This window comes from Acartia tonsa, chromosome 13, assembly GCF_053477335.1.
Source record: "Acartia tonsa isolate MP-2025a chromosome 13, ASM5347733v1, whole genome shotgun sequence".
In the NCBI taxonomy this organism is placed as follows: Eukaryota; Metazoa; Arthropoda; class Copepoda; order Calanoida; family Acartiidae; genus Acartia; species Acartia tonsa.
The window spans coordinates 11,525,907-11,546,211 of record NC_137272.1 but is presented as its reverse complement, the minus strand read 5'-3'; the positions used below and the strand labels follow the sequence as shown (position 1 = coordinate 11,546,211).

The 20,305-nt window shown below is 33.3% G+C and overlaps 2 protein-coding genes across 2 annotated transcripts in view; one reads left to right on the top strand and one right to left on the bottom strand.

Annotated features, from left to right (window-relative positions):
• The window catches only part of RpS20 (ribosomal protein S20), a 186,072-nt gene that overhangs the window by 138,956 nt on the left and 26,811 nt on the right, over positions 1–20,305 (bottom strand). The window lies entirely within an intron of this gene.
• Positions 15,315–17,262, top strand: LOC145334928 (uncharacterized). The gene is made up of 3 exons (XM_080180565.1): positions 15,315–15,437; positions 15,960–16,137; positions 16,430–17,262. Exons 1-3 carry the CDS (start codon positions 15,429–15,431, stop codon positions 16,912–16,914), a joined length of 672 nt encoding a protein of 223 aa, XP_080036691.1. The 5' UTR covers positions 15,315–15,428; the 3' UTR covers positions 16,915–17,262.

Here is a 20,305-nt window from a genome sequence, read left to right as displayed (position 1 = left end):
TTTTTAATTTTATTTAAAAAAAATATAAATAAAAATTTTAGGGGGGTATTTTTCATTTTTTCGGGGGTTGGGGGACGGGGGTGTCCCACCCCCCAAGCTACCCTGTTAAGGAGAACCCGATCGGTTCAGCGGTTAGCGAGATCCTTCGGTACAAACAAACACACAGACAGACACACAAACATCCTGATTTCTTTTCGGAGGGTGGTGGTACGTGCCCTGTCCCAAAATAGGTATAAACCTTTACAGGACCTATGAGAAGCTACACTGTAAAGGAGAATCATATCGGTTTCGAGGTTAACGAGATTCTTCGGTACACACACTTTGGTTTAAGGGTTTCAAAACAAACGCAGGAATGACAAACATCGGAGTGGACAAACGCAAATATTGAGGTAATCAAGTACTTCTATACATGATAGGTTAGGTTAAGATATGAATATACAAATAAGCCCCTCTCAGGGGTTAGGTATTGAAAAAACCCATCAGATAATTCAAAATATGTTAGGCTAGGTTAAGTGTCCACTCCAGCGTTTGTCCACCACGACGTTTGTCTACTCCAACAATTGTCCACCACAACGTTTGGACACTCTGACATTTGTCACACTAATTTAAGGTTACATAAACTTTTAAAGAGCTTAACTCCATGGAAATTCCCTGAAGATGACTGAAAATTGTTTTTCTATTCTAAATAAGTTCAAATCCTGTGTTGCAAGGTGTTTAGCAAAATCATGCAGATTAATTCTGGTTCACCATGGTGTGGCTTAAAAATGGCAAGCTTTTTTGCAAAATATTTAAACAATATTGACGATTTCCCTCTATGTGCCCTGTAAAGCAAAGAATCAGCCTTCCCTTTGTTTGAAATAAATTCTTATAATAAGTAACAGGATGGTTTGTACGTGTGTCTGTCTGTCTGTGCCAAATTAACTCAATAACCACTGAACCGATATGGTTCTCTTTTACTGGGTAGCTTTCCATAGCTACTTGGAAGGTTTATAACTATTTTGTGGGAGGGCACCACCACCCTCCTCAGAGAAACCACCCCTAGAATTTTTTTATTTCTTTACATTTTAAAAAGTCATGTTGTGCTAAATTGATGTGACAAATGGCAATTTACAACAATAGATATAGAATATGTAATTCTCTCATACCCTGCTTAAATACTTTTTGATCATATTCAAATGGATTAAATTGTTTCTTCTGGTTGGCTAATATAATGGCTTTACCCCACCCCCACTGACTAAAGAAGAATGTATTGATCAATATCTGAGGATCATATTAGCAATCTTAATTGATGACAACAATCAACTTTTTACAATATCCATGTATTTTATATCCATTTTTACAAGATACCTATTTTGACACACAGATTAATCAATCGGTTTTCTATCAGGATTCAATAAGGTAAAGTAATGTGGGATATCAAAATTCTGACCAAGACCATTTGTACATGTGTTTGATAATCAAGATAACACATTTTCATTTGGAGAGATTTTGATAAATATATTCCTCTGATTGTTCAATGTTCTACAGTTAATGTACCATTTTACTTTCTTTGAATTTTGATAAGATTTGCCGGGTATAGTCCTTTCCACGACATATCTCCATAAGGAGCGATTCTTCGTATTTTTCACAGTAGCTTTTCTCCTATTTCTAGCCCCTGCGGGGGGCTCTAACCCTGCGGGGCCATTTACCTAACCCTGTGGGGCAATCACCTAACACAATATAACCTAACCTAACCTAAAATAACCTATAAAAAGCCATTTTAAAATTACGAAGAATCGCTCCTTATGGAGATATGTCGTGGAAAGGACTATACCCGATTTGCCTGATAGAGCAGCAGTAGAACCATTGTCTATAATTTAATAAGAAACATTTTTACCTAACATGTTACCAATCATGCTAAAGCAACTGTTTAATTAATACCATTTAAAGTATATTGCTAGGATTTTTTACTTTATCCATTTGTCATCAATTTATAAATATATCAGTCCTCAATTATTATAATTTTACTAGCTGCTATTCTATATAGATTGCTTTAGATGTGTGTAGATTTCCTGCACTAAATGAGCATCCAGTATAAAATTTACTTGATCAGTCATGCTATAAAATAAAAATATCTAAAATATTAATATTAAGGATATAAAAATACACGTGAAAGGTTTTGTGATTTTTTCCCCAATAATCTATTCTTGATTTAAACATCTGCTTTTTAAATCACCTTGTCTGTATTCACATCCAAGACTTTTTTTGCTTCTTTTCTTATAGATGTTGACATTTTAACCAGGCGAAGGTTAGAGCATTGGTTTGGTAATTACGTGATACATGGCCGAAAGTATAACTACGCTGCTAACTAACAAGCCAACTTTTGTTGAAATATGTGTATTTTGTGGAATTGGTCAATGGTTATGAATAACAATCAATATATGATTTTGCCAGCTGCGCGCCTCCTTGTCTTGCGTAAGAAGGGGAGCAACCATGCTAAGGCAGTATACACCCCTAATTATATACCCCTCCATGAGTTTATAAAAAAAACTTGCTAAAATCGTGCATCACTGCACAATCACATAGCTGTTTTGTCATGTAATTTTTTAGTGCATTTTTTTATGGCTAATAGGACATATTTAAAAGTAATTTTCACATAGCAAGTGCAACTTTCACCAAAGTTATACTTTAAAGAATAATTATTCTTTTTTTCAATTAATTGAAAACTAAAAGCCAGTTTTTAGAGCTAAAAGATTTTTTTATTTTCATTCTGAGCCTGGTTCAATATTTTGACATGCTTTTATTGCCTATTTAAAAATGTTAAACTTGAAATATATTTATTAAAAATTTGGGTATGACAAAATTAGTTATACATGGCTTTGTGACGGCGATTCAAAGGGATTTTAAGAGATATTTCAAGCTTAGCCATTTTGAAAATTTTTAATACTTATTCCTTCTGTAAATGGCAATTAATGGTTTAAACTTTCAAACACTTAACTTATTAAACCATCCAATCAAAATTATATAAAAGTCCCCAAAGTTGTTGAGACATCAAATAAGAAAACGTTATTTTAAAACTTTGTGGACTAGCGTAATAAACAGCCCCAATGTCCCCTCCCTCCCTGAAACATTGGCGTAGCATGATTATCAACAAGCTTCGGTAGACATTAAATAATTGGTAACAAGAATCAGATTATACAAAGTTAAGCATCTTTATTTTTTTATTATTTATCAGCGGCTACGCTCCTCGAGGCCTCTAGGGTGGGGGTGAAGTCAATCCCTTTGGTACAGACAGTACCAAAACTTCGGGTACCTTTATAAAATCTTGATTAGATAGTTCAAAATAGTAGTGTTGAAACTTTTCAACCAGTAAATTTTATAGATACAAGGGGTACTTTTGTTGATCATAATTTGGGATGCACATTGCTTATCCCTTAAAATCCCTGATTAGTTATAAGATTTGTTTTAAATAAGAACGCTTTTTAAAAGCGAAGCTTTTCTATAATTATGGTCGGTCCGTCCGTACGTCCGTCCGTCCGTCCGAGAAAGTTAGCTTTTATTCGTTAATTTAGGCATGTTAAAATTGTCCTATCGATTTCAAACTTTGCATGGTGATTACTGTAATAGTTAGGTACGATTTAGAAAGCGTAGCAACTCTATAATCATTACCAGAATCATCCGTACGTCCATTTTAAACAAGTTGATTTTTTTACTTTTTTAACAACAAATTTTTATGTGATCTAATTATCCGTTTGATCTGATTTTTGGTATATTGATTCCTGGGACAAAAAAGTACAATATAATAAGCGAAGCAACTCTATAATCAAGTCCTAAAAATGTAAGTATGTCCATAAACATTATCCTGTATCAAGCCGTTTTTCAACATATATACTTAAAATTTTGCTTCGACTCTTATACATTTAAATTCTGATTATTTACTTCAGACACTATACAAGCCTTAATGTCCGTTTGTCCTTCCATTATAGAGCTTCGCTTTTATGGATGTTGTCATCCTTATCTGTTTAGAAATACCTAATTTAAATACTGAACAGTCATGATACTTTGTATCTTCTGAATTTATTCCTTATACAAAATAATAGTGTATTTTTAGTAGCGTAGCTACTTTATTATTAACTTTGTCCTTCCATTCGTCTTTTGCTTTATTGTTCAATTTTTTTGTTTGTCTATCTATGTTTTTTTTCTGCTTTACTACTCATGAATGTTGTTAACCATTTTTCAAGTCAATCCATAGACTTTTTTCTGAAAATGACGAGATTTGAGATGTTGCTGCCGAGCCTAGCTTATTATTTGTGCAATTGTATCTTTAATTTTTGTCTAAATTCTTGACCTTTGCTTCAATAGATATTGATATCGTTGTTTTTTTAAAATACCAATTCAAGACATACAAAGAATAAACCGACCCAAACATGTTTTAATTATGGCTTCGAAAACGATTTAATATCCGCTGGATTAGGACCTGTTCTCACACTTTAAAATTATGTATAGCATCGCATTAGAGATAATTTTCTACGAATATTAAAAGTATAAATCACGTAATCAATACCAGTTTTGTTAGCCCGGGCCTTCGGCCCCTCACGTCTGACAAAACTGGTGTTAATACGATGCGATAAATAACTATTTTACAATTGAGAAAACATATTTCTAGACCCTGCGGAGATTCTAACGGGGCACTTCTATTATTTAGTTAACAAAATCAACCTAAGAAGCATTTATGTAATGCCTCTCGTATATGGTACATTATTTAGTACTAGCGGCTTCGCCCCTACCAAGAGGTTTGACCAAACAAATTTTTCGTGTTTTAGATTTTAAAGAAAATTTAAAAACATAATTTTGGAGGGGGAAGGCTTTTTTTGGGGAGGGGGGGGGGTAGTCGACCCCACTATTTTAATTTTAGTTTTAAAAAGAATTTTTTTTTAGGGGGGGTATTTTTCATTTTTTGGGGGGGTTACCCCCCAAGAAAATAGTTGTAATCATTCCCGGGACCTATGAGAAGCTACCCTGTAAAGAAAACCCGATCGGTTCAGCGGTTAGCAAAATCCTTTGCTACAAACAAACAGACAAACATCCTGTTACTTTTGTATTATTTAGTATGAGAAAAATGGCATTGGCTATTATTGGATATATTCATTCTTGTTTTAAATGATGTGTTTAATGAATAGATGTATTACTCCAGATGGGCTGTTAGAAATAATAATCCATCCAACTTAAACAGGAATTTTTAGCTGACGAAAAAATTTGCTTATATATATTATATAGTCACATATGATTAATTCCAATAATAACTTTTGGATGATATAATTTTCTTAAACTGAGCTTTAAGAAGTCAAACTATTTACTTATTAAATATGGATGCAATTAAAAATGAAATGAAAACAAAATATGTTACGTTCTAGCCATTAATTATGGCCGAATTATTCTTGTACTGTGTTCTTATTGGTTTAATTTATGAGTAGGGATCTAGCTTTAATATATTTATTGTTTATGTCATTGTGTTGACAGATGAACTGAAATTTAATTTCCAAATGTGTACTCAGTTTCCTAGGTGTTTCCACATCCTATCTCAATATTTACTACTAGCTAAAAAAGCTTCAAACTTAAAAAAAAAAAAAAATTTTAAAATTTAAATTTTGAATGTTTAATGTATAAATACATTTAAATTTTGTTTTTTTTTGTAAGGTCGAATTTTTTTAGCTAGTAGTAAATATTGAGATAGGATGAGAAAACACTCAGGAAACTGTGTACACATTCGGAAATTAAATTTAAGTTCATCTGTTGACAGGATGTCACGACCGGTTAACACCTCAATATTATAATCATTCCATAGAATATTTTAGACCAATTACCAATGATGATAAACACAACTATCCCTTCTAGAGATGAAAACTATTAAATTAAAAGTTTGTACACTACAATTTTGGGGAACCAGCAAATTAAAATTCAACAAATGTACCCACAGCTTTTCAGACAATCCTTTATACTAATGTAACAGGATGTCTGTTTGTGTGTCTGTTTATACCGAAGTATTTCGATGTCAGCTGAACCGATCGGGTTTTCCTTAACAGGAAAGCTTCTCATAGGTCCCTGGAAGGTTTATAACTATTTTCTTAGGGGGTTGGACACCCCCAACCCCCCCCAAAAATGAAAAATATCCCCCCCCCAATAAAATTTATACTTCCCAAATTTTTTTTTACTTTTTCTTTTAAAATCTAAAATAAGAAATTGGGTTATCAAATTCGACTCCCCCCTCCTCAAGTGCCCCTAGAGGCCTCTAGGGGGCGTAGCCGCTAATTATAATATAACATGTCAACTTTAATTTGTGTCTATTAAATCTTGTAAACAGCTGAGTTGATTGTTCCACAAATATTTTGGTGTGTAGTCAAGTAATTGTTCAGGTTAGGTTTTAGGCTATTTATTGGGTTTAGTTTAAAAGGAGAGGGGTGGTTGTACCCTCCTTAAAAAATGGTTATAAACCTTTCTTCACTTATAAAAAGCTTCACCTAAAAGGAAAACCATAATGGTCCAGCGGTAAGTAGGTAAGTAAATCCTAATCAACAAACACCCTATTACTTTTAAATAGAAGTAAAAAACAAATTTGAAGTTAAATAAAGAAATTAATCAAAGCTTATTTAACCTTTGACCTATGTAAAATCATTCATTATACACTTAATCAAAACATTTACTTGATTACAAATTTGTTTGTCCATAAAAAAACTTTTGTAACTCCATGATGCACATATAACAGAATATATAAGATAAAACGACAGAGTTGGCCTTTTAAGTTGAAATATCAATGGGATCATGGAAAGAAAACGAAGTAGCGGATTTCGTTGTATTTTTACAGTAGATTTTAGTTTTTTTAGGATAGGTTAGGTCAGATAAATGTAAATGATTGTCCCACAGTGTTAGAGGCAACCGCAGGGGCAAGAAATCGTTTTCTTTCTATGGTCCTATTAATGTAAGCAAGTTGAAAACTATTTACAATACAAAATATAAATCTAAAGCCTAAGGTCTTGGTAACTGCTTAACCAATTGGGCTCTACTCTTGAAAGAAAAAATACCCCAAATTGAAAAAAATATGGCTAAACATGTGGTGTAACTTTTCTTGAGACAAAACCCCTAGAATCTAGTCTCAATATATAAAGCAATATTTTTTTTTCTCTTGGATCAACAAATTATGGAGTAAAACAACCTGCACCTACGAAAAAAAAATTAAAACTGCCTAAAAAACTTAAATATCCTATCCTATAATATAAAGTGGTAAGATGTTTCTTTTGTCTGAAACTAAAGATCTCAGCAAATTAGTTGTACTTTTCAGATATATTTTATAGATTTCTTATGCTTGGTGTTTTAAAGCTTATCCTAGCCTCACCCGCTCACCTCTGGAGGATAGGGGTTAAGGTACTAGTGTACATATATTGTAAAGAGACAGATATTAAGACTAGTAAGTTTAGATCATTCTAATATAAAATTTCTGTTACTGCCCATCTCATGGGTTTATAAGGATCAGGGATCTGAAGGGATAAGACAATTGCCGGTGAATTGATGTACATCCCTCAACAATGATACACAAAATTACCCCTTCTGTAGATTACAATTAGTGGTTGAAACACTCAACTTAATGAACCAACCAATCAAAATATTAGAAAAGTCCCCAAAGGTATTAAGCCAACGAATAAGAAAACGTCATTATAAAACTTTGGGGACTAGTGGAATAAACAGCCTAATGTCCCCTCCCTCCCTGGTTTATAAGGATTTAACATTCTGGATTCCCAGAGAATAGAAATTTACTATTCTTGCAACTGGAATAATCAGGGATATTAAGGGATAAGACAAAGGACAATAAATTGATATATGTACATCTCTATAATGATAATCCAAATTACCCCTTCTATAGATTATAATTATTGGTTGAAAAGTTTGGACACTTCAATGTTTAGAACCAACTCATCAAAATGCAATAGAAGTCTCAATTTTTTAAAGTCAACAACGGTTATAAAACTTTGGGTATTTTTGTAATATACAGTCCATTGTCCCCTCCCTCCCTGACTGCAACATGAATCACGGACTTCCCTTAAAAAACCTAGCATGCACAGAAGACCCTAACCCCTTCCATATTTGGAATTTAATTGAAAATAGGGGATAGGGTAATAATTTGATAATTCGTATTTGACGGTTTCCCTGATATTGCATCTGGAAGGCAAATGGTCTTTACTGTAAAAAATATTTTATGCCTTAATTCTAAGTTAGGTTAGAGCCCCTTTAGCATAGGATAGCCTTCTATTGTATATCTGAACCAAACCTTGCTTGATGATGTGCATGTCCTTCAGACAATCAATCCTTTGATTGTATATCCTTTGTCTTGAAGTCCTAACTGTATAATGGTATAATAAGTTGCGCCTGTTTTGGACAAAGACATTCCCCCCCTAACATAGTATCAGTAACAACCGGATGTGCTTCGCTTTACGCCACACTCGCCACGGAAAAGGTCTTTTAAGGATATTATAAGAAAATCAACTTTAAACCCATAAGGCATAATGTAGAAATCCCTACACACACACGCCCAAAACCACACCAACACATACACACAAACAGACACGGAAATTCCAATTGATGCTAATAATAGGCTGACGGGCAGTTTTCCATTTAAGATAACTGGTGAAAAACAATGAGCAAAAACAAGGACAATTCTTAAAGTAACAAGATCTCTGTCATTCTGTCTGTGTGTCTTGGTTTTTCTTTACAGGGTAGCTTCTAATAGGTCCTGGGAAGGCTTATGGGAGAATGTACCAACCACCACCCTCTTAAAAGAAATCACCCCTAGAAAAAATTACCCCCCTCATGAAAAAAAAATTCTTTTCAAAATAAAAAAAAATCTATTTATTTTATGTCTAAAATGAAAAAATTAGGTAATATAATTGAACCCCCCCCCCCTTAAGTGCCCCTAGAGACCTCTAGGGGGGGTTTAGAAGCTAGTACTGTAAGAAAGTTGTTTATATAATTACTATTTACTTTGCCCCCATTCCCTAAAAGAAGGCGAGGAAGTCAGTTTCCCTGTGAGATAAAGACAAGCAATTTCCAAGATCTTAAGTTTTAGATGAAATACAATAAGACAAGGAAAAAGAGAAAAGGAAACATAGAAAGAAGAAAGAAAAATAAAAAGTACACAAAAAAATTATTTCAAAATTAATACATTATAAATCCATGCAAACCACTGAACAGACGTACGAACATACAAAATATATTATAGAGCAGCTGTGCATATGAAAATTAAAGTGTAAATTTGACACTCCTAAAAGAAAACACGATCTAATTGTTAAGCAGCTACGAGGTAGACAGTTTTTATCCTCATTTAAATTTTAAGTAAACAATATTTCGGCTTTTTATTTGTTTATTACTTTAAATCATGTTAGGATAGGTAAAATTGGGTACTTGGTAGCTCTGTAGGGGTAGGGCCCCTCACTTATATAATCTACAGGGGTTAGGCATCAAACAAACTATTCCCCCTTATTATATCTTTAAAAATATGTATTTTAATTGGTTATATGTAGTAGTGTCTAAACTTAATCTACAGAAGGGATAATTCTGTATTTTGGATGAATTTAAATTTATCGTCCATTGCCTTATTTCTTTAAATCCCTATGGTATATGTGTATTTGATTATGATCTTTTACTAGTTTGCTTCAGAAAAGAAATTTTTTCATCCTTTCAACTGTAAATGACTGATTAATAAAGAAAGTTGAAGTTCTAATGATCTTAGTGTTTTATTTATATGCACGGATGAATTTTTATGCCAATTATTTTTTTATTTAGTTTTTAAGAGTAAGGTTTGGATCTTCTGCAGTTCACGGTAAAATATTGCTAGTGGTAACGAATATTGCCAAAAATCTATGAATTTTAAAGGCTGCTAGCTGCCAAACGGCTAAACGTACAGATCATGTCCGCGGCATACGAAGGCCTACAAATAATCTGGAATAGCCATATTTCAATAATGCATAATTATCTCGCAGTGCAGAGAAATGCGCGAAAAAGGCCTATTTTACGCGTTTTTTTTCAGTGAAGCTTTCCCTGTGCATCATTGGATCTTGGCTATTCCAGATGATTTGTAGGCCTTCTTATACCGCTTAAAATGGTGTGCGGATATGATCTGTACGTTCAGCCGTTTGGCAGCTAGCAGTCTTTAAAATTCATAAATTTTTGGCAATATTCGTTACCAGCTACCTTATTCACCTCATTATCAAATTATAGAATCGTCTCGAGGTATTATTTTAATGGTGATTTTTTAGATAATAAACCTAGACTTTACAATTATATCAACTCTTTTACTATTTAAAATAAAAGTGTTGTTTCTCCGTACATAGAATCTTGTAATTAGAGCAATTTTGAATCTAATCCTGGGATCTACAGGGATAAGACAATGGCCGAAAATTTGATCTACAATACATCCACAATTATGATACACAAAATTACTGGTTCTATGAATTAAATTAGTGGTTGAAACATATGGACGCTCAAATCAACCATCCAATCAAAATTTAATAAAAGTCCCCACCAATTTATAAAACTTTGAAGACTAGTGTAATAAACAGCCCAATGTCCCCTCCCTCGCTGACTCTAATTAAAGATGTGTTAATTCTTGCCGTTCCTTTTTTCTGCCATTTTTTTGGGGGAAATTATAGTGAGTCAAGATAGTCGCTCGAAAAAAATTCTGACGTCATAATAAAGAGGTATGAGGAGATGATGAGTGGGAAAGAAAACCCCTAAAAAAGAGATGGATAATCCCTCTTTTTTATGACTTCACATGCTAATTTGTGAGCGACTTTCTTCACTCACAAATTATATCAAAACTGTACAGATTTATTAAAATAAAATCTTCCAATTTTAGTTTTTAAGTGCAAAGCAATTCATTATTACACGAGTTTATAGACATTCAATTATATAATCCAACAACATTAGTTTAGATTACATTTAAAATAATACTTTTTTTTATGGCTGTTAAACGATTATAATATCTGCTGGATTAGAACCGGATCTGAGGCCATGCTGGAAAATCACGGATCGTTTCGTATTTAAGATAATTTTCTACTACTAATAAAAAAACCGGGTATAACAAAACTGGAATTAATCTTGTAATGTTTCATTTTACAATCCGCGGAAAGCTCTCTATAGTACGATGCGGTAAATAACTTTCTCGTATTCATTCGAATCCGGTGGATAGGAACCGGTTCTCATCCATACGAAAAAACTATGTCTAGCATCGTATTATATCCAGCTTTCTACGAATATAAAAATGTACAATCATAAGATTAAAACTAGTTTTTTAGCCCATGCCTTCGGCATCTCGGGGCAAAAAAATAGTTTTAATCCTATAATTGTACATTCTATATCCGCGGAAATCTGTTTATAATACGATGCGAGAAATAACTATTAATTGTTTTTTTAGGCAATCGCATTGGTAACTTATATGCTTTTTCTTTACAACTAGGACCGACACTAAGCTTTTTAGTTATTAAACCCATAAGAAAACTAACACTTTGCATCTATTTTAAGTTTAAGGGCTGCTTGCAGGCTCTGACATTCCTCCCATATTAACCTTTGGATCAATGTAAATTGAAAAAGCATTGTCTAGAACTGTGCGTGCTTTTTTCGCACACTGTACAAAACAGTAAGCAGTTTTTGTAATAAGTGCAGCCACTATATAGCTGGCGGTTGTCTATGGATTAGTTCAGTCTAAAAAGCGTAGCAACTTTATAGTAACAACCAAAACGTAAGTACGTTAACAAGTTAATTTCAAGCAATTTGCCATATGTTGTACAAGATTTTACATCACTTGTAGGTTGATGATTACTAGGACAACAAGGCTTTCAAAATTGCAAGGTCTGCATGTCATATATTTGTAGGGGTTCTTTTTTGTGAATGTTGTCATCCTTGTTTTTTTTTTATCCACATATCTGGACTTTCCAACGGGTTTATATGGTGTTGGCGACAATCTTTCTAAAGTTGATAATCACGACAAGCTCGTAATAAATGCTGATTTTGGACATGAACCAGGGAGGGAGGGAGGGGACATTAGCCTGTAAATTGCCATGGTACCCAAAGTTTTATAACCGCGTTATCTTATTCGTTGGCACCAAAAATTAGGGTACTTTTATTAAATATTAATTGCTTGTTTCCAAACTATTAGCATAAAAAAATCAGAAAAGATAATTTAGTTCATCATCATTGGGGACGTACATTAATTTATCGTCCATTTCCGTATCCCTGAAGATGACAGGCTCTGAACCTAGTGACTTGGTAAAACACAACGGTAATTACGTGCGCTTCATATCATCAGCTAAACGGTTGGAATTCGGACGTACATACCTAAATTATCATAGGATTGCTTCGCTAAAAAAGTATATGTAATCGTCCTTTGAATCACCACTTTAGAAAATTAAAAAATAACCTTCTAGAAATAAATTATCTCTCAAAGGAATCATCACACATAGTTTTAAATTGATCTTAATTGTAGAATAGCATGCTGCGCTTCTGAAAACATTCATATTTATAATATTTGAGATTATATAAAAATGTACTACATCATAAACTGTATACAAAACAAGGATGACAACATTTATAAGTAGCGAAGCTCCAAAATCAGTTTTAGAATGTAAGAAACAGAATATGAATCTATAAATCTTAACAAAATTGTATGTAAATTTGTTGCAAAATTGCTTAATTTAATGGACATTGTTTCTCCTCCCTCCTTGACATATGTATCTGCTGAATACAAATGTGTGAAGATTTGCAGGGAGTAAGGGAGGGGACAATGGATCGAAAATTCAATTTTTAAGGAGTCTCAGACTTTGGGGACTGGCTTAAAGGGAATGTGCTCGAATACAGCAGATTCTTACTGATTTTGGGGACTTGCGCATCAATGCCCCGCTAACTAGCTGAGCTAGTTTTGAATATGCAGACAGAAAAGTTTGTTATTTATCGCTGGTTTTACCAAATATTTTTCCCAAGAAAATGTCTTTTCATGTATAGAAACTCTACTGTGATATTTATGTATTAAATAATCTAAGAACCGCTTGAATTTTGGGTCAGTTATAAATATATAAGAAGGGTTGTGGTAGTTCTAAACAAGATTTTTCTAGTGATTAATTACAGAATGTTTACTACATTGTGATGTGTTGATAATTTGATTTTCAAGTAAATGATTTTTTTCTTAGAACTAATTTTGTTCTAAATTTGGTTACCATGATCCCTTAACAATTTTGGTAAAATTTTCTTGAAAAATCTGGTTTTTATTGCTTTTCAGCGAACCCTCTTATATTGAATTAATTGCCCATTGTCCCCTCCCTTACTCCCTGGAAGATTTGACTAGTTCATATATTCACTGAAAAGTAGATAAACGGACAAACTAACCGACATAGATATAATTTGTAGTATACATATCAAAACCGTTTTTGAGGAAAAAATATAATAGAATCATTTTCTTTGGTCATTTCATCTGGCTTTTGTGATTTTTCATGAATAGGGAAAATTATTGAAGAAAACAATTCACTTTTGGTTTGAATCTTCAAGCTCAGAAATGAGTATTTGTATAATTTACAATTAAATGTTCCTTGTTAGCATTACACTTACTTAGGCAAAAAATTTTACATAATTGCCTCAAGAATCAACATGTCAAACTTAAAAATGATGGAACGTTTTTTGCATGCATAAATTAACAAAGAAAGCAATCCGTTATGGGCGTATGTACGTACAAAACGACCCTAATTGTAGAAAAGTTTTTCTTTTAGTAAATACACAACAAAAAACTTGTTAGTCCATATTCCTGTTGTCGAATTCAGGGATGAAGGGAACTTTGAACTTTACCTAAACTTTTATATGTTATCTTATCTATAGACTCAAAAAAATGATTGGATGATGTATATCAATTTAAAGTTCATTGTATATCCTTAAGATCCCTGATAAAATTGGACTGCAATGTTCCTATAGCTGCTGCACTTATTAGTTGCACCAAATCAGGAACAAAGAAATCAATCAAATTATATAAAGTTTGTCCCGAAAGATCTCGCTAACCGCTGAACCGATATTGTTTTCCTTTACAGTGAAACTTCTTATAGGTCCTGGGAAGGTTTTAAACTATTTTTGGGGAGGTTGTATTTACCCCCCTCCCCCCCCAATTTTTTTTTACTCTTTTGAGGTCTACTTTTCTACTTCCTACCTTAAGTGCCCCTAGAGGCTTCTTGGGGGCGTAGCCGCTAGTCTATAATATAAAGTAGAACGATGTCTGTCTGTCCGTCTGAAGCTTAAGGTCTCAGTAACCACTGAACCGATTGGGCTCTACTCTTCAGGGAACATACCTACTGGTCTTGTGGTGGTTTTAAGCTATTTTCCTGAGGGGGTGGGACAACCCAAACCCCCCCAAATATTAATCCCCCCCCCAAAAAAAAAAATATTTTGAGGCAGTTACTTCACAAAAAATGTCAGCACCAGAAATCTTTAATTTTTTAAAAAAATACTTCTTGGGGCAAAGCCGCTAGTCCTATTATAAAATATAAGTATTATAAAAAGTAAGCTTCTTGTATCTGTACTCTGTAGGAAAGGATCTCACTAACCGCTCAACCGATATGGTTCTCCCTTACAATGAAGCTTCTCATAGGTCTAGGGAAGAATTTTTAACTATTTTGGGTATCACCCCTCCCAAAATAAATCGCCCCTAGAAAAAAAAATTATCCCTTCCCCCCCAAAATATAAAATTTAATTTAAAAAAAGATAAAATAAAAAATGGGGTTGGGGGGGGGGGGAACCAATTGATAACAGGTTTTAAGCCATACTGAAAAACTATGTATTGTATTGCATTGCAGACAGTTTTTTAAAAATTTAAATAAAAATCAATAAAATTAATACCAGTTTTGTTGGATAGTAATTTTGGAACCTCAGTTTACTGTACGCGGAAAGCTATATATCATAAAAATTTTAAGTCAAAAATCTTTTGAATTATCTAGGGGTGATTTCTTTCGGTAGGTTGGTTGCACCCTCCCAGAATATAATTATAAACCTTCCAAGGGCCTATGCAAAGATATATTGTAAAGAAGTTTTATGTAGATTCAGCAGTTAGCGAGATCCTTCAGTACACAGAGACAAACACACATCCTGTTACTATAGACAGCTGTTTTCGGATAAAAAAATATGTTACAGGTTATTAACTAAAAATATTGTTTTAATATAGTGAAATTAAATAATATATATATTCTTTAAAATACAAGTGCAAAAAAAATGTTTATGGCAGGATGACTCAGTAATTGTGTGCAGAGCATCCTAGTAAAAGTTTTGCATATAAAAGGCAGTGCATGGTAAGATTGAGTATGAGTTGAAGGGAAGTCATCCAACTGAACAGAGTTTAGATAGTTGACTTCAGCTTCTATCTAAATATTAACAATATGTTTAAGGTAACACATATCCTTATATAAAAGTAACAGGATGTCTCTCTGTGTTTTGTCTGCACTGAAGGATCTTGCTAAAAAATTTTTAATCCCCCAATTTTTTAAAACATTTTCTTTTTAAACTAAAATTAGAAATAGGAGTTCGATTTCATCAATTCCCCCCTCCATCTCAAGTGCACCTAGAGGCCTCTAGTAATTGAGCCGCTTGTAAAACTAATTACATCTCTATTTTTACTATCTCCATGGTAAAACATTAAATCCTTATTGATATCAAATTTTGTCTCTTTTGATCAGTTTTAAACTTTAAATTTGTCATAGCATAAGCATTTCATTTAATTGTCCATTGGTATGTAACATTTTATACACTTAAATTAAACATTATCTGTTTTGAAATACAATACAATTTAATTCTTTAACAGGTGCCATATTTTAAGAAACTAACATAACAGACAGGCATAAACACTTACAGAGTAGCCTCTTATAAAAAGAAGAAATAGGAGAAATTTGAAATAAATGTAAATCATTCAGGAGTTACTTGTTCTGAGCTGTGCCCTAATGGTGACCAACCCCTCCCCAAGATGGGGGAGCAGGGGAGGTGGAGGTGGCTATGGAAATGGTGGAGGTGGTAGGAGAGTTGTAGTTGTGGCTTACAGTGGGGGCAGAGGGGGTGGTGGTGGCGGAGGCTGTGGTCATGGTGGTTGTGGAGGTAAATTTTAATTTTTTTTTTGTCGTTGTATAAGCTTTAGATAAAATTTTGTCAATAATTTATGAGTTAAGCAAATGCTAGTCAACAAGCAAAAATAAACTTGAAATTTTCAAACAGCTAAGAAAAGAAAAAAATTTCCAATTAATATTTAAGCATCGTATAATATCAACTTCTTGAAATTTACCTATGAACAATTTTCTGAAATAAGATATTAACTGGACAAGTCATATTTCCACAATAAATTACTTTAGACTGTGCATTAATTCAAACTCATATGAATATAATTACATAGGTGGTGGAGGATTTAGCAGTGGTGGAAGATCCAGTGGCTACAGCAGTGGAGGAGGATTCTCCAGTGGTGGCAGCAGGTTCAGCTCTGGTGGTGGCTTCTCAAGCGGTGGACATAGTGGTGGATTCTCCAGTGGTGGAAGTAGATTTTCCAATGGCGGGTCAAGCGGATACTCCAGTGGTGGACATGGTGGTGGATTCTCAAGCGGTGGAGGATTCTCCAGTGGCGGTGGACACGGTGGTGGATTCTCAAGCGGTGGTGGATGTGGAAGTGGAGGATGCGGTGGAAGCAGTTTTTCTAGCGGACCTTCCAGTGGATACTCCAGCGGTGGTGGAGGATTTTCAAGCGGTGGTGGATTCAGCAGTGGAGGTGGCCATGGTGGATTCTCTAGCGGTGGTGGAGGATGTGGAAGTGGTGGATGTGGAGGTGGTGGTTTCTCCAGTGGTTACAGCAGCGGTGGTGGTGGCAGTGCTGGCTGGGGAAAATAAACACCTTAGTGGTAATAGGGTAGCCAACTTTACAACAAAATTCCCCAAATTACGTGCCATTAAAGTATGACTTTTTAAACAATAAAAGCCATATTTTGAATAACTCCAAAGCAATCCCATATGGATAACACTGCCATCAAATTTGCTTTGCAGAGGAATTTTTGCCTACCTTCAAATTTCATTCTTCGGATTTTTTTCCATTTCTTCAAATCAGTTAACAGAAAAGTAACATCTTTAATTAAGTAATATTTTTTCTAACATTGTGATCAAAGGTTATTTTCCTCTTGAAATGATTGTTAACAATTTGATCTGTTTTAAACTATAAATAAAAGATTTTGGAATTTATAATTGGTTTTTGAATCTAATGATTTAATGTTTATTGTTATTTACATCAATTTATATGCTTGCAACTATAAAAATTAAATTTATTATTGTCAGCAAGCTATATCTCAACTGTAAATATATATTGTTAATTACATAAAAGGTTAACTCACAAACAAAACATGAATTTTACATAAGTTAATATAATGCATGCATATAAAAAAAACAACAACATAATTTTATGTATCAAAAGATCCCATTTTATAACATTTATTTTCAGTTGATATATTTAAAAAAATTATAAAATGAATTAAGAATTCTATTCTATAATTGGTATGTGGCAATTTAGCTAAACCTAACTATTTAGGACAGCTTACTTAAAGTTGTGTAAAGTGTATATACCCATAATCTTTCCCAACAACCATAACCACGACCTTACACTAAATGCTTATGTCACATTTAGAGTTCTCCAATGGACATAATAAATTATATGGACTAGAAACATATATATATATATATATGTTTCTGTTAAGCAAGGCATTATTGAAAGTAAAATGTAAGAGAATTTTACTTTCCAACAGTTTTTTTTTCTCAAGAATGGTTGTTTACTGGTTTATAGGATGAACAAGTAAAAACTTTAGCACAAATCCTATTGGTCTCTAGACTATAGGATGGAGATAAATAACCTAATTATATATCTGAAAAATGTATTATAAAAATTTAATGGTATTTTTAAATTGTTGTGTCCAGATAATTTTAATATTAATTAGTGCAACACTCCCCACCCACATGCATACAAACTTTATAAGAGTTTCCTGCACTCATACTCATGGCTATCAACTTTAATAAAAAAACAAGAACAATTATGATAATAAGTAGTTAAAGTGTAGCATTGAAACTCAAGATTTTTAGAATAACATTTTCTTCCTGTGTGATGTGTTGTCTCATTTCAAAGTTTTTTTTTGTATACAAAAGAATTAGGCTTAAAGTTTACAAAGTACCTATGTGAAGTAAATTAAAAACACGTTTTGGCCGAAATTGATTAAGAATTGATCTGACAAAATACTTCCTGAAATAGTAAAATATGCAAATTGATTAGTGGAATCCAAGGAAAAAAAATTAGGTATCTATCATTGATAATAGCTGAGAAAAAAAAACTAATTTGAAATAAGCAAGCCTCTAAAAACTAGTCAAGGAGCAGTTAAACTGCCAATCAAATGATCAAATATGCCCAACACTTGGAGAATCTAACCTAAAAAAATCAGACATCTATCTGTTATAATTTCTTAGAAAAACTATTTTTTTTGTAATATTACTCTGTAATAGACGTGTGGTATTCGGCAACCGTGAGCCATGCATATGGCACCCCTGACCGGGGTTCGGTGGAGGGTCAATGGCCCTCCCCCGAGTCCTGGGGAAGGGGTCTGACGACCCCCTCCCTATGCCTAGAATTAATGATTGAATCTGTCATGTTTTATTATGGTTAACTGTATTCTTAATTCCCCCCACCCTTTCCAGGGATGGGGGATCATTATTGCCCAAACTGACTATTGTATATGTATTATAATGCTTTTTATGTTATGATTATTTATTCCTATCCATGTAGTTATTGTTTGTTGTATATAGCTTTAGTATCCTTTAAACCTTCAATAAAGTGACAACTGAAATAGATGTTGATTATTATCTAGTGAATGCTAGAGAAGCGTAGCTTCTCTATAGTAAGGTGTCCACGTCTGTCACACTGCCGTAATCTAATTGAACTCCGGTGTCTGCCATTTATCCTTGGCGGATACCACACACTGTGGGCTACAATTGAATCAAGACAAAAGTAAGTGCCGAGCCCTGGGACCTATGTAGGGTGAAAATAGACATAAATCCTTGATGATTCCAGGTGGAGACAAAATATTTTAGCGGGGTCTTTTGGTTTTTTTTCAATTTAAAGTTCTGAAAATAAAATTGAAAAAAATATGAAAATCTTTAATAAAAAGCAAACAAAAAATAATTTTCAATATTTTTTTTTACTAAAAGATACAAACAACTTATATAAATACTATAAGCTTTAAAAAAATCACAATTTTCAAATTTAGACTTTCAATATAAAGATTTGTAGAAAAAACCTAACAACAAATTCTAACATATTTCTGATCAACATAGCAATAAAACGTCTTTTGCAAAATCTTTATCATCAAAAATAAATAGCACTTACTAAAGACTTTTTTTCATTTAAACTTATACTTTTCACATTAATTAACTTTAAAAATTGATTTTTTCTAAAAGAAAGGTTGCGTGATTTTTTTATTCATAATTAATTGCCTAATTTTGAGATTCAGATAAAAAACCTTACTGCTTTATATCATTGGATACTCTACTAGCAGCGGCTACGCCTCTAGAGGCATATAGGGACGCTTAGGTTGGGGGGGAAGACGAACCCCCCCTTACAATTACAGCTTTTTTTAATGAAAAAGTTAAAAACATTTATTTTGGAGAGTTAATTCTCTTGGGATAGTGATGGTACCCTTCCCCAAAATTGTTATAAACCTTACCAGGACATATAAGAAGCTACCATGTAAAGGAGAACCATATTGGTTCAGTGGTTAGTGAGATCCCTTGGTGCACAAAGACTCACATAGAACGTGTTACTTTATTATAAAGATACATATATACACAGAAACTCTACAATCAGAGTATGTCTGTTTGTTCATCTGTCTGTATAAAAACATTACAGAATATATTTATTTGGTACTAGCGGCTACGTCCCTAGAGGCCTTTAGGGGCACTTGAGAGGAGAAGAAGTGGTTGAATTCTACAACTAGATTTTTATTTTAGACTTAAAAAGAAAAAGTTATTTTTTTGTGTGTAAAATGGGGTCCTTTTTTAGGGGTTCATTTCTCCTAGGATGGTGGAGGTACCCTCCCAAAATAAGTTATAAACCTTCCAAGAACCAATGAGAAGCTACATAGAAAAAAAAGAACCATTGATCATTTTTAATTACTATTCAGGGATCTAAAGGGATAAGACAATGACCGCTAAATTGATTTACATTCCCAAATATGATACATGGATAACCCTT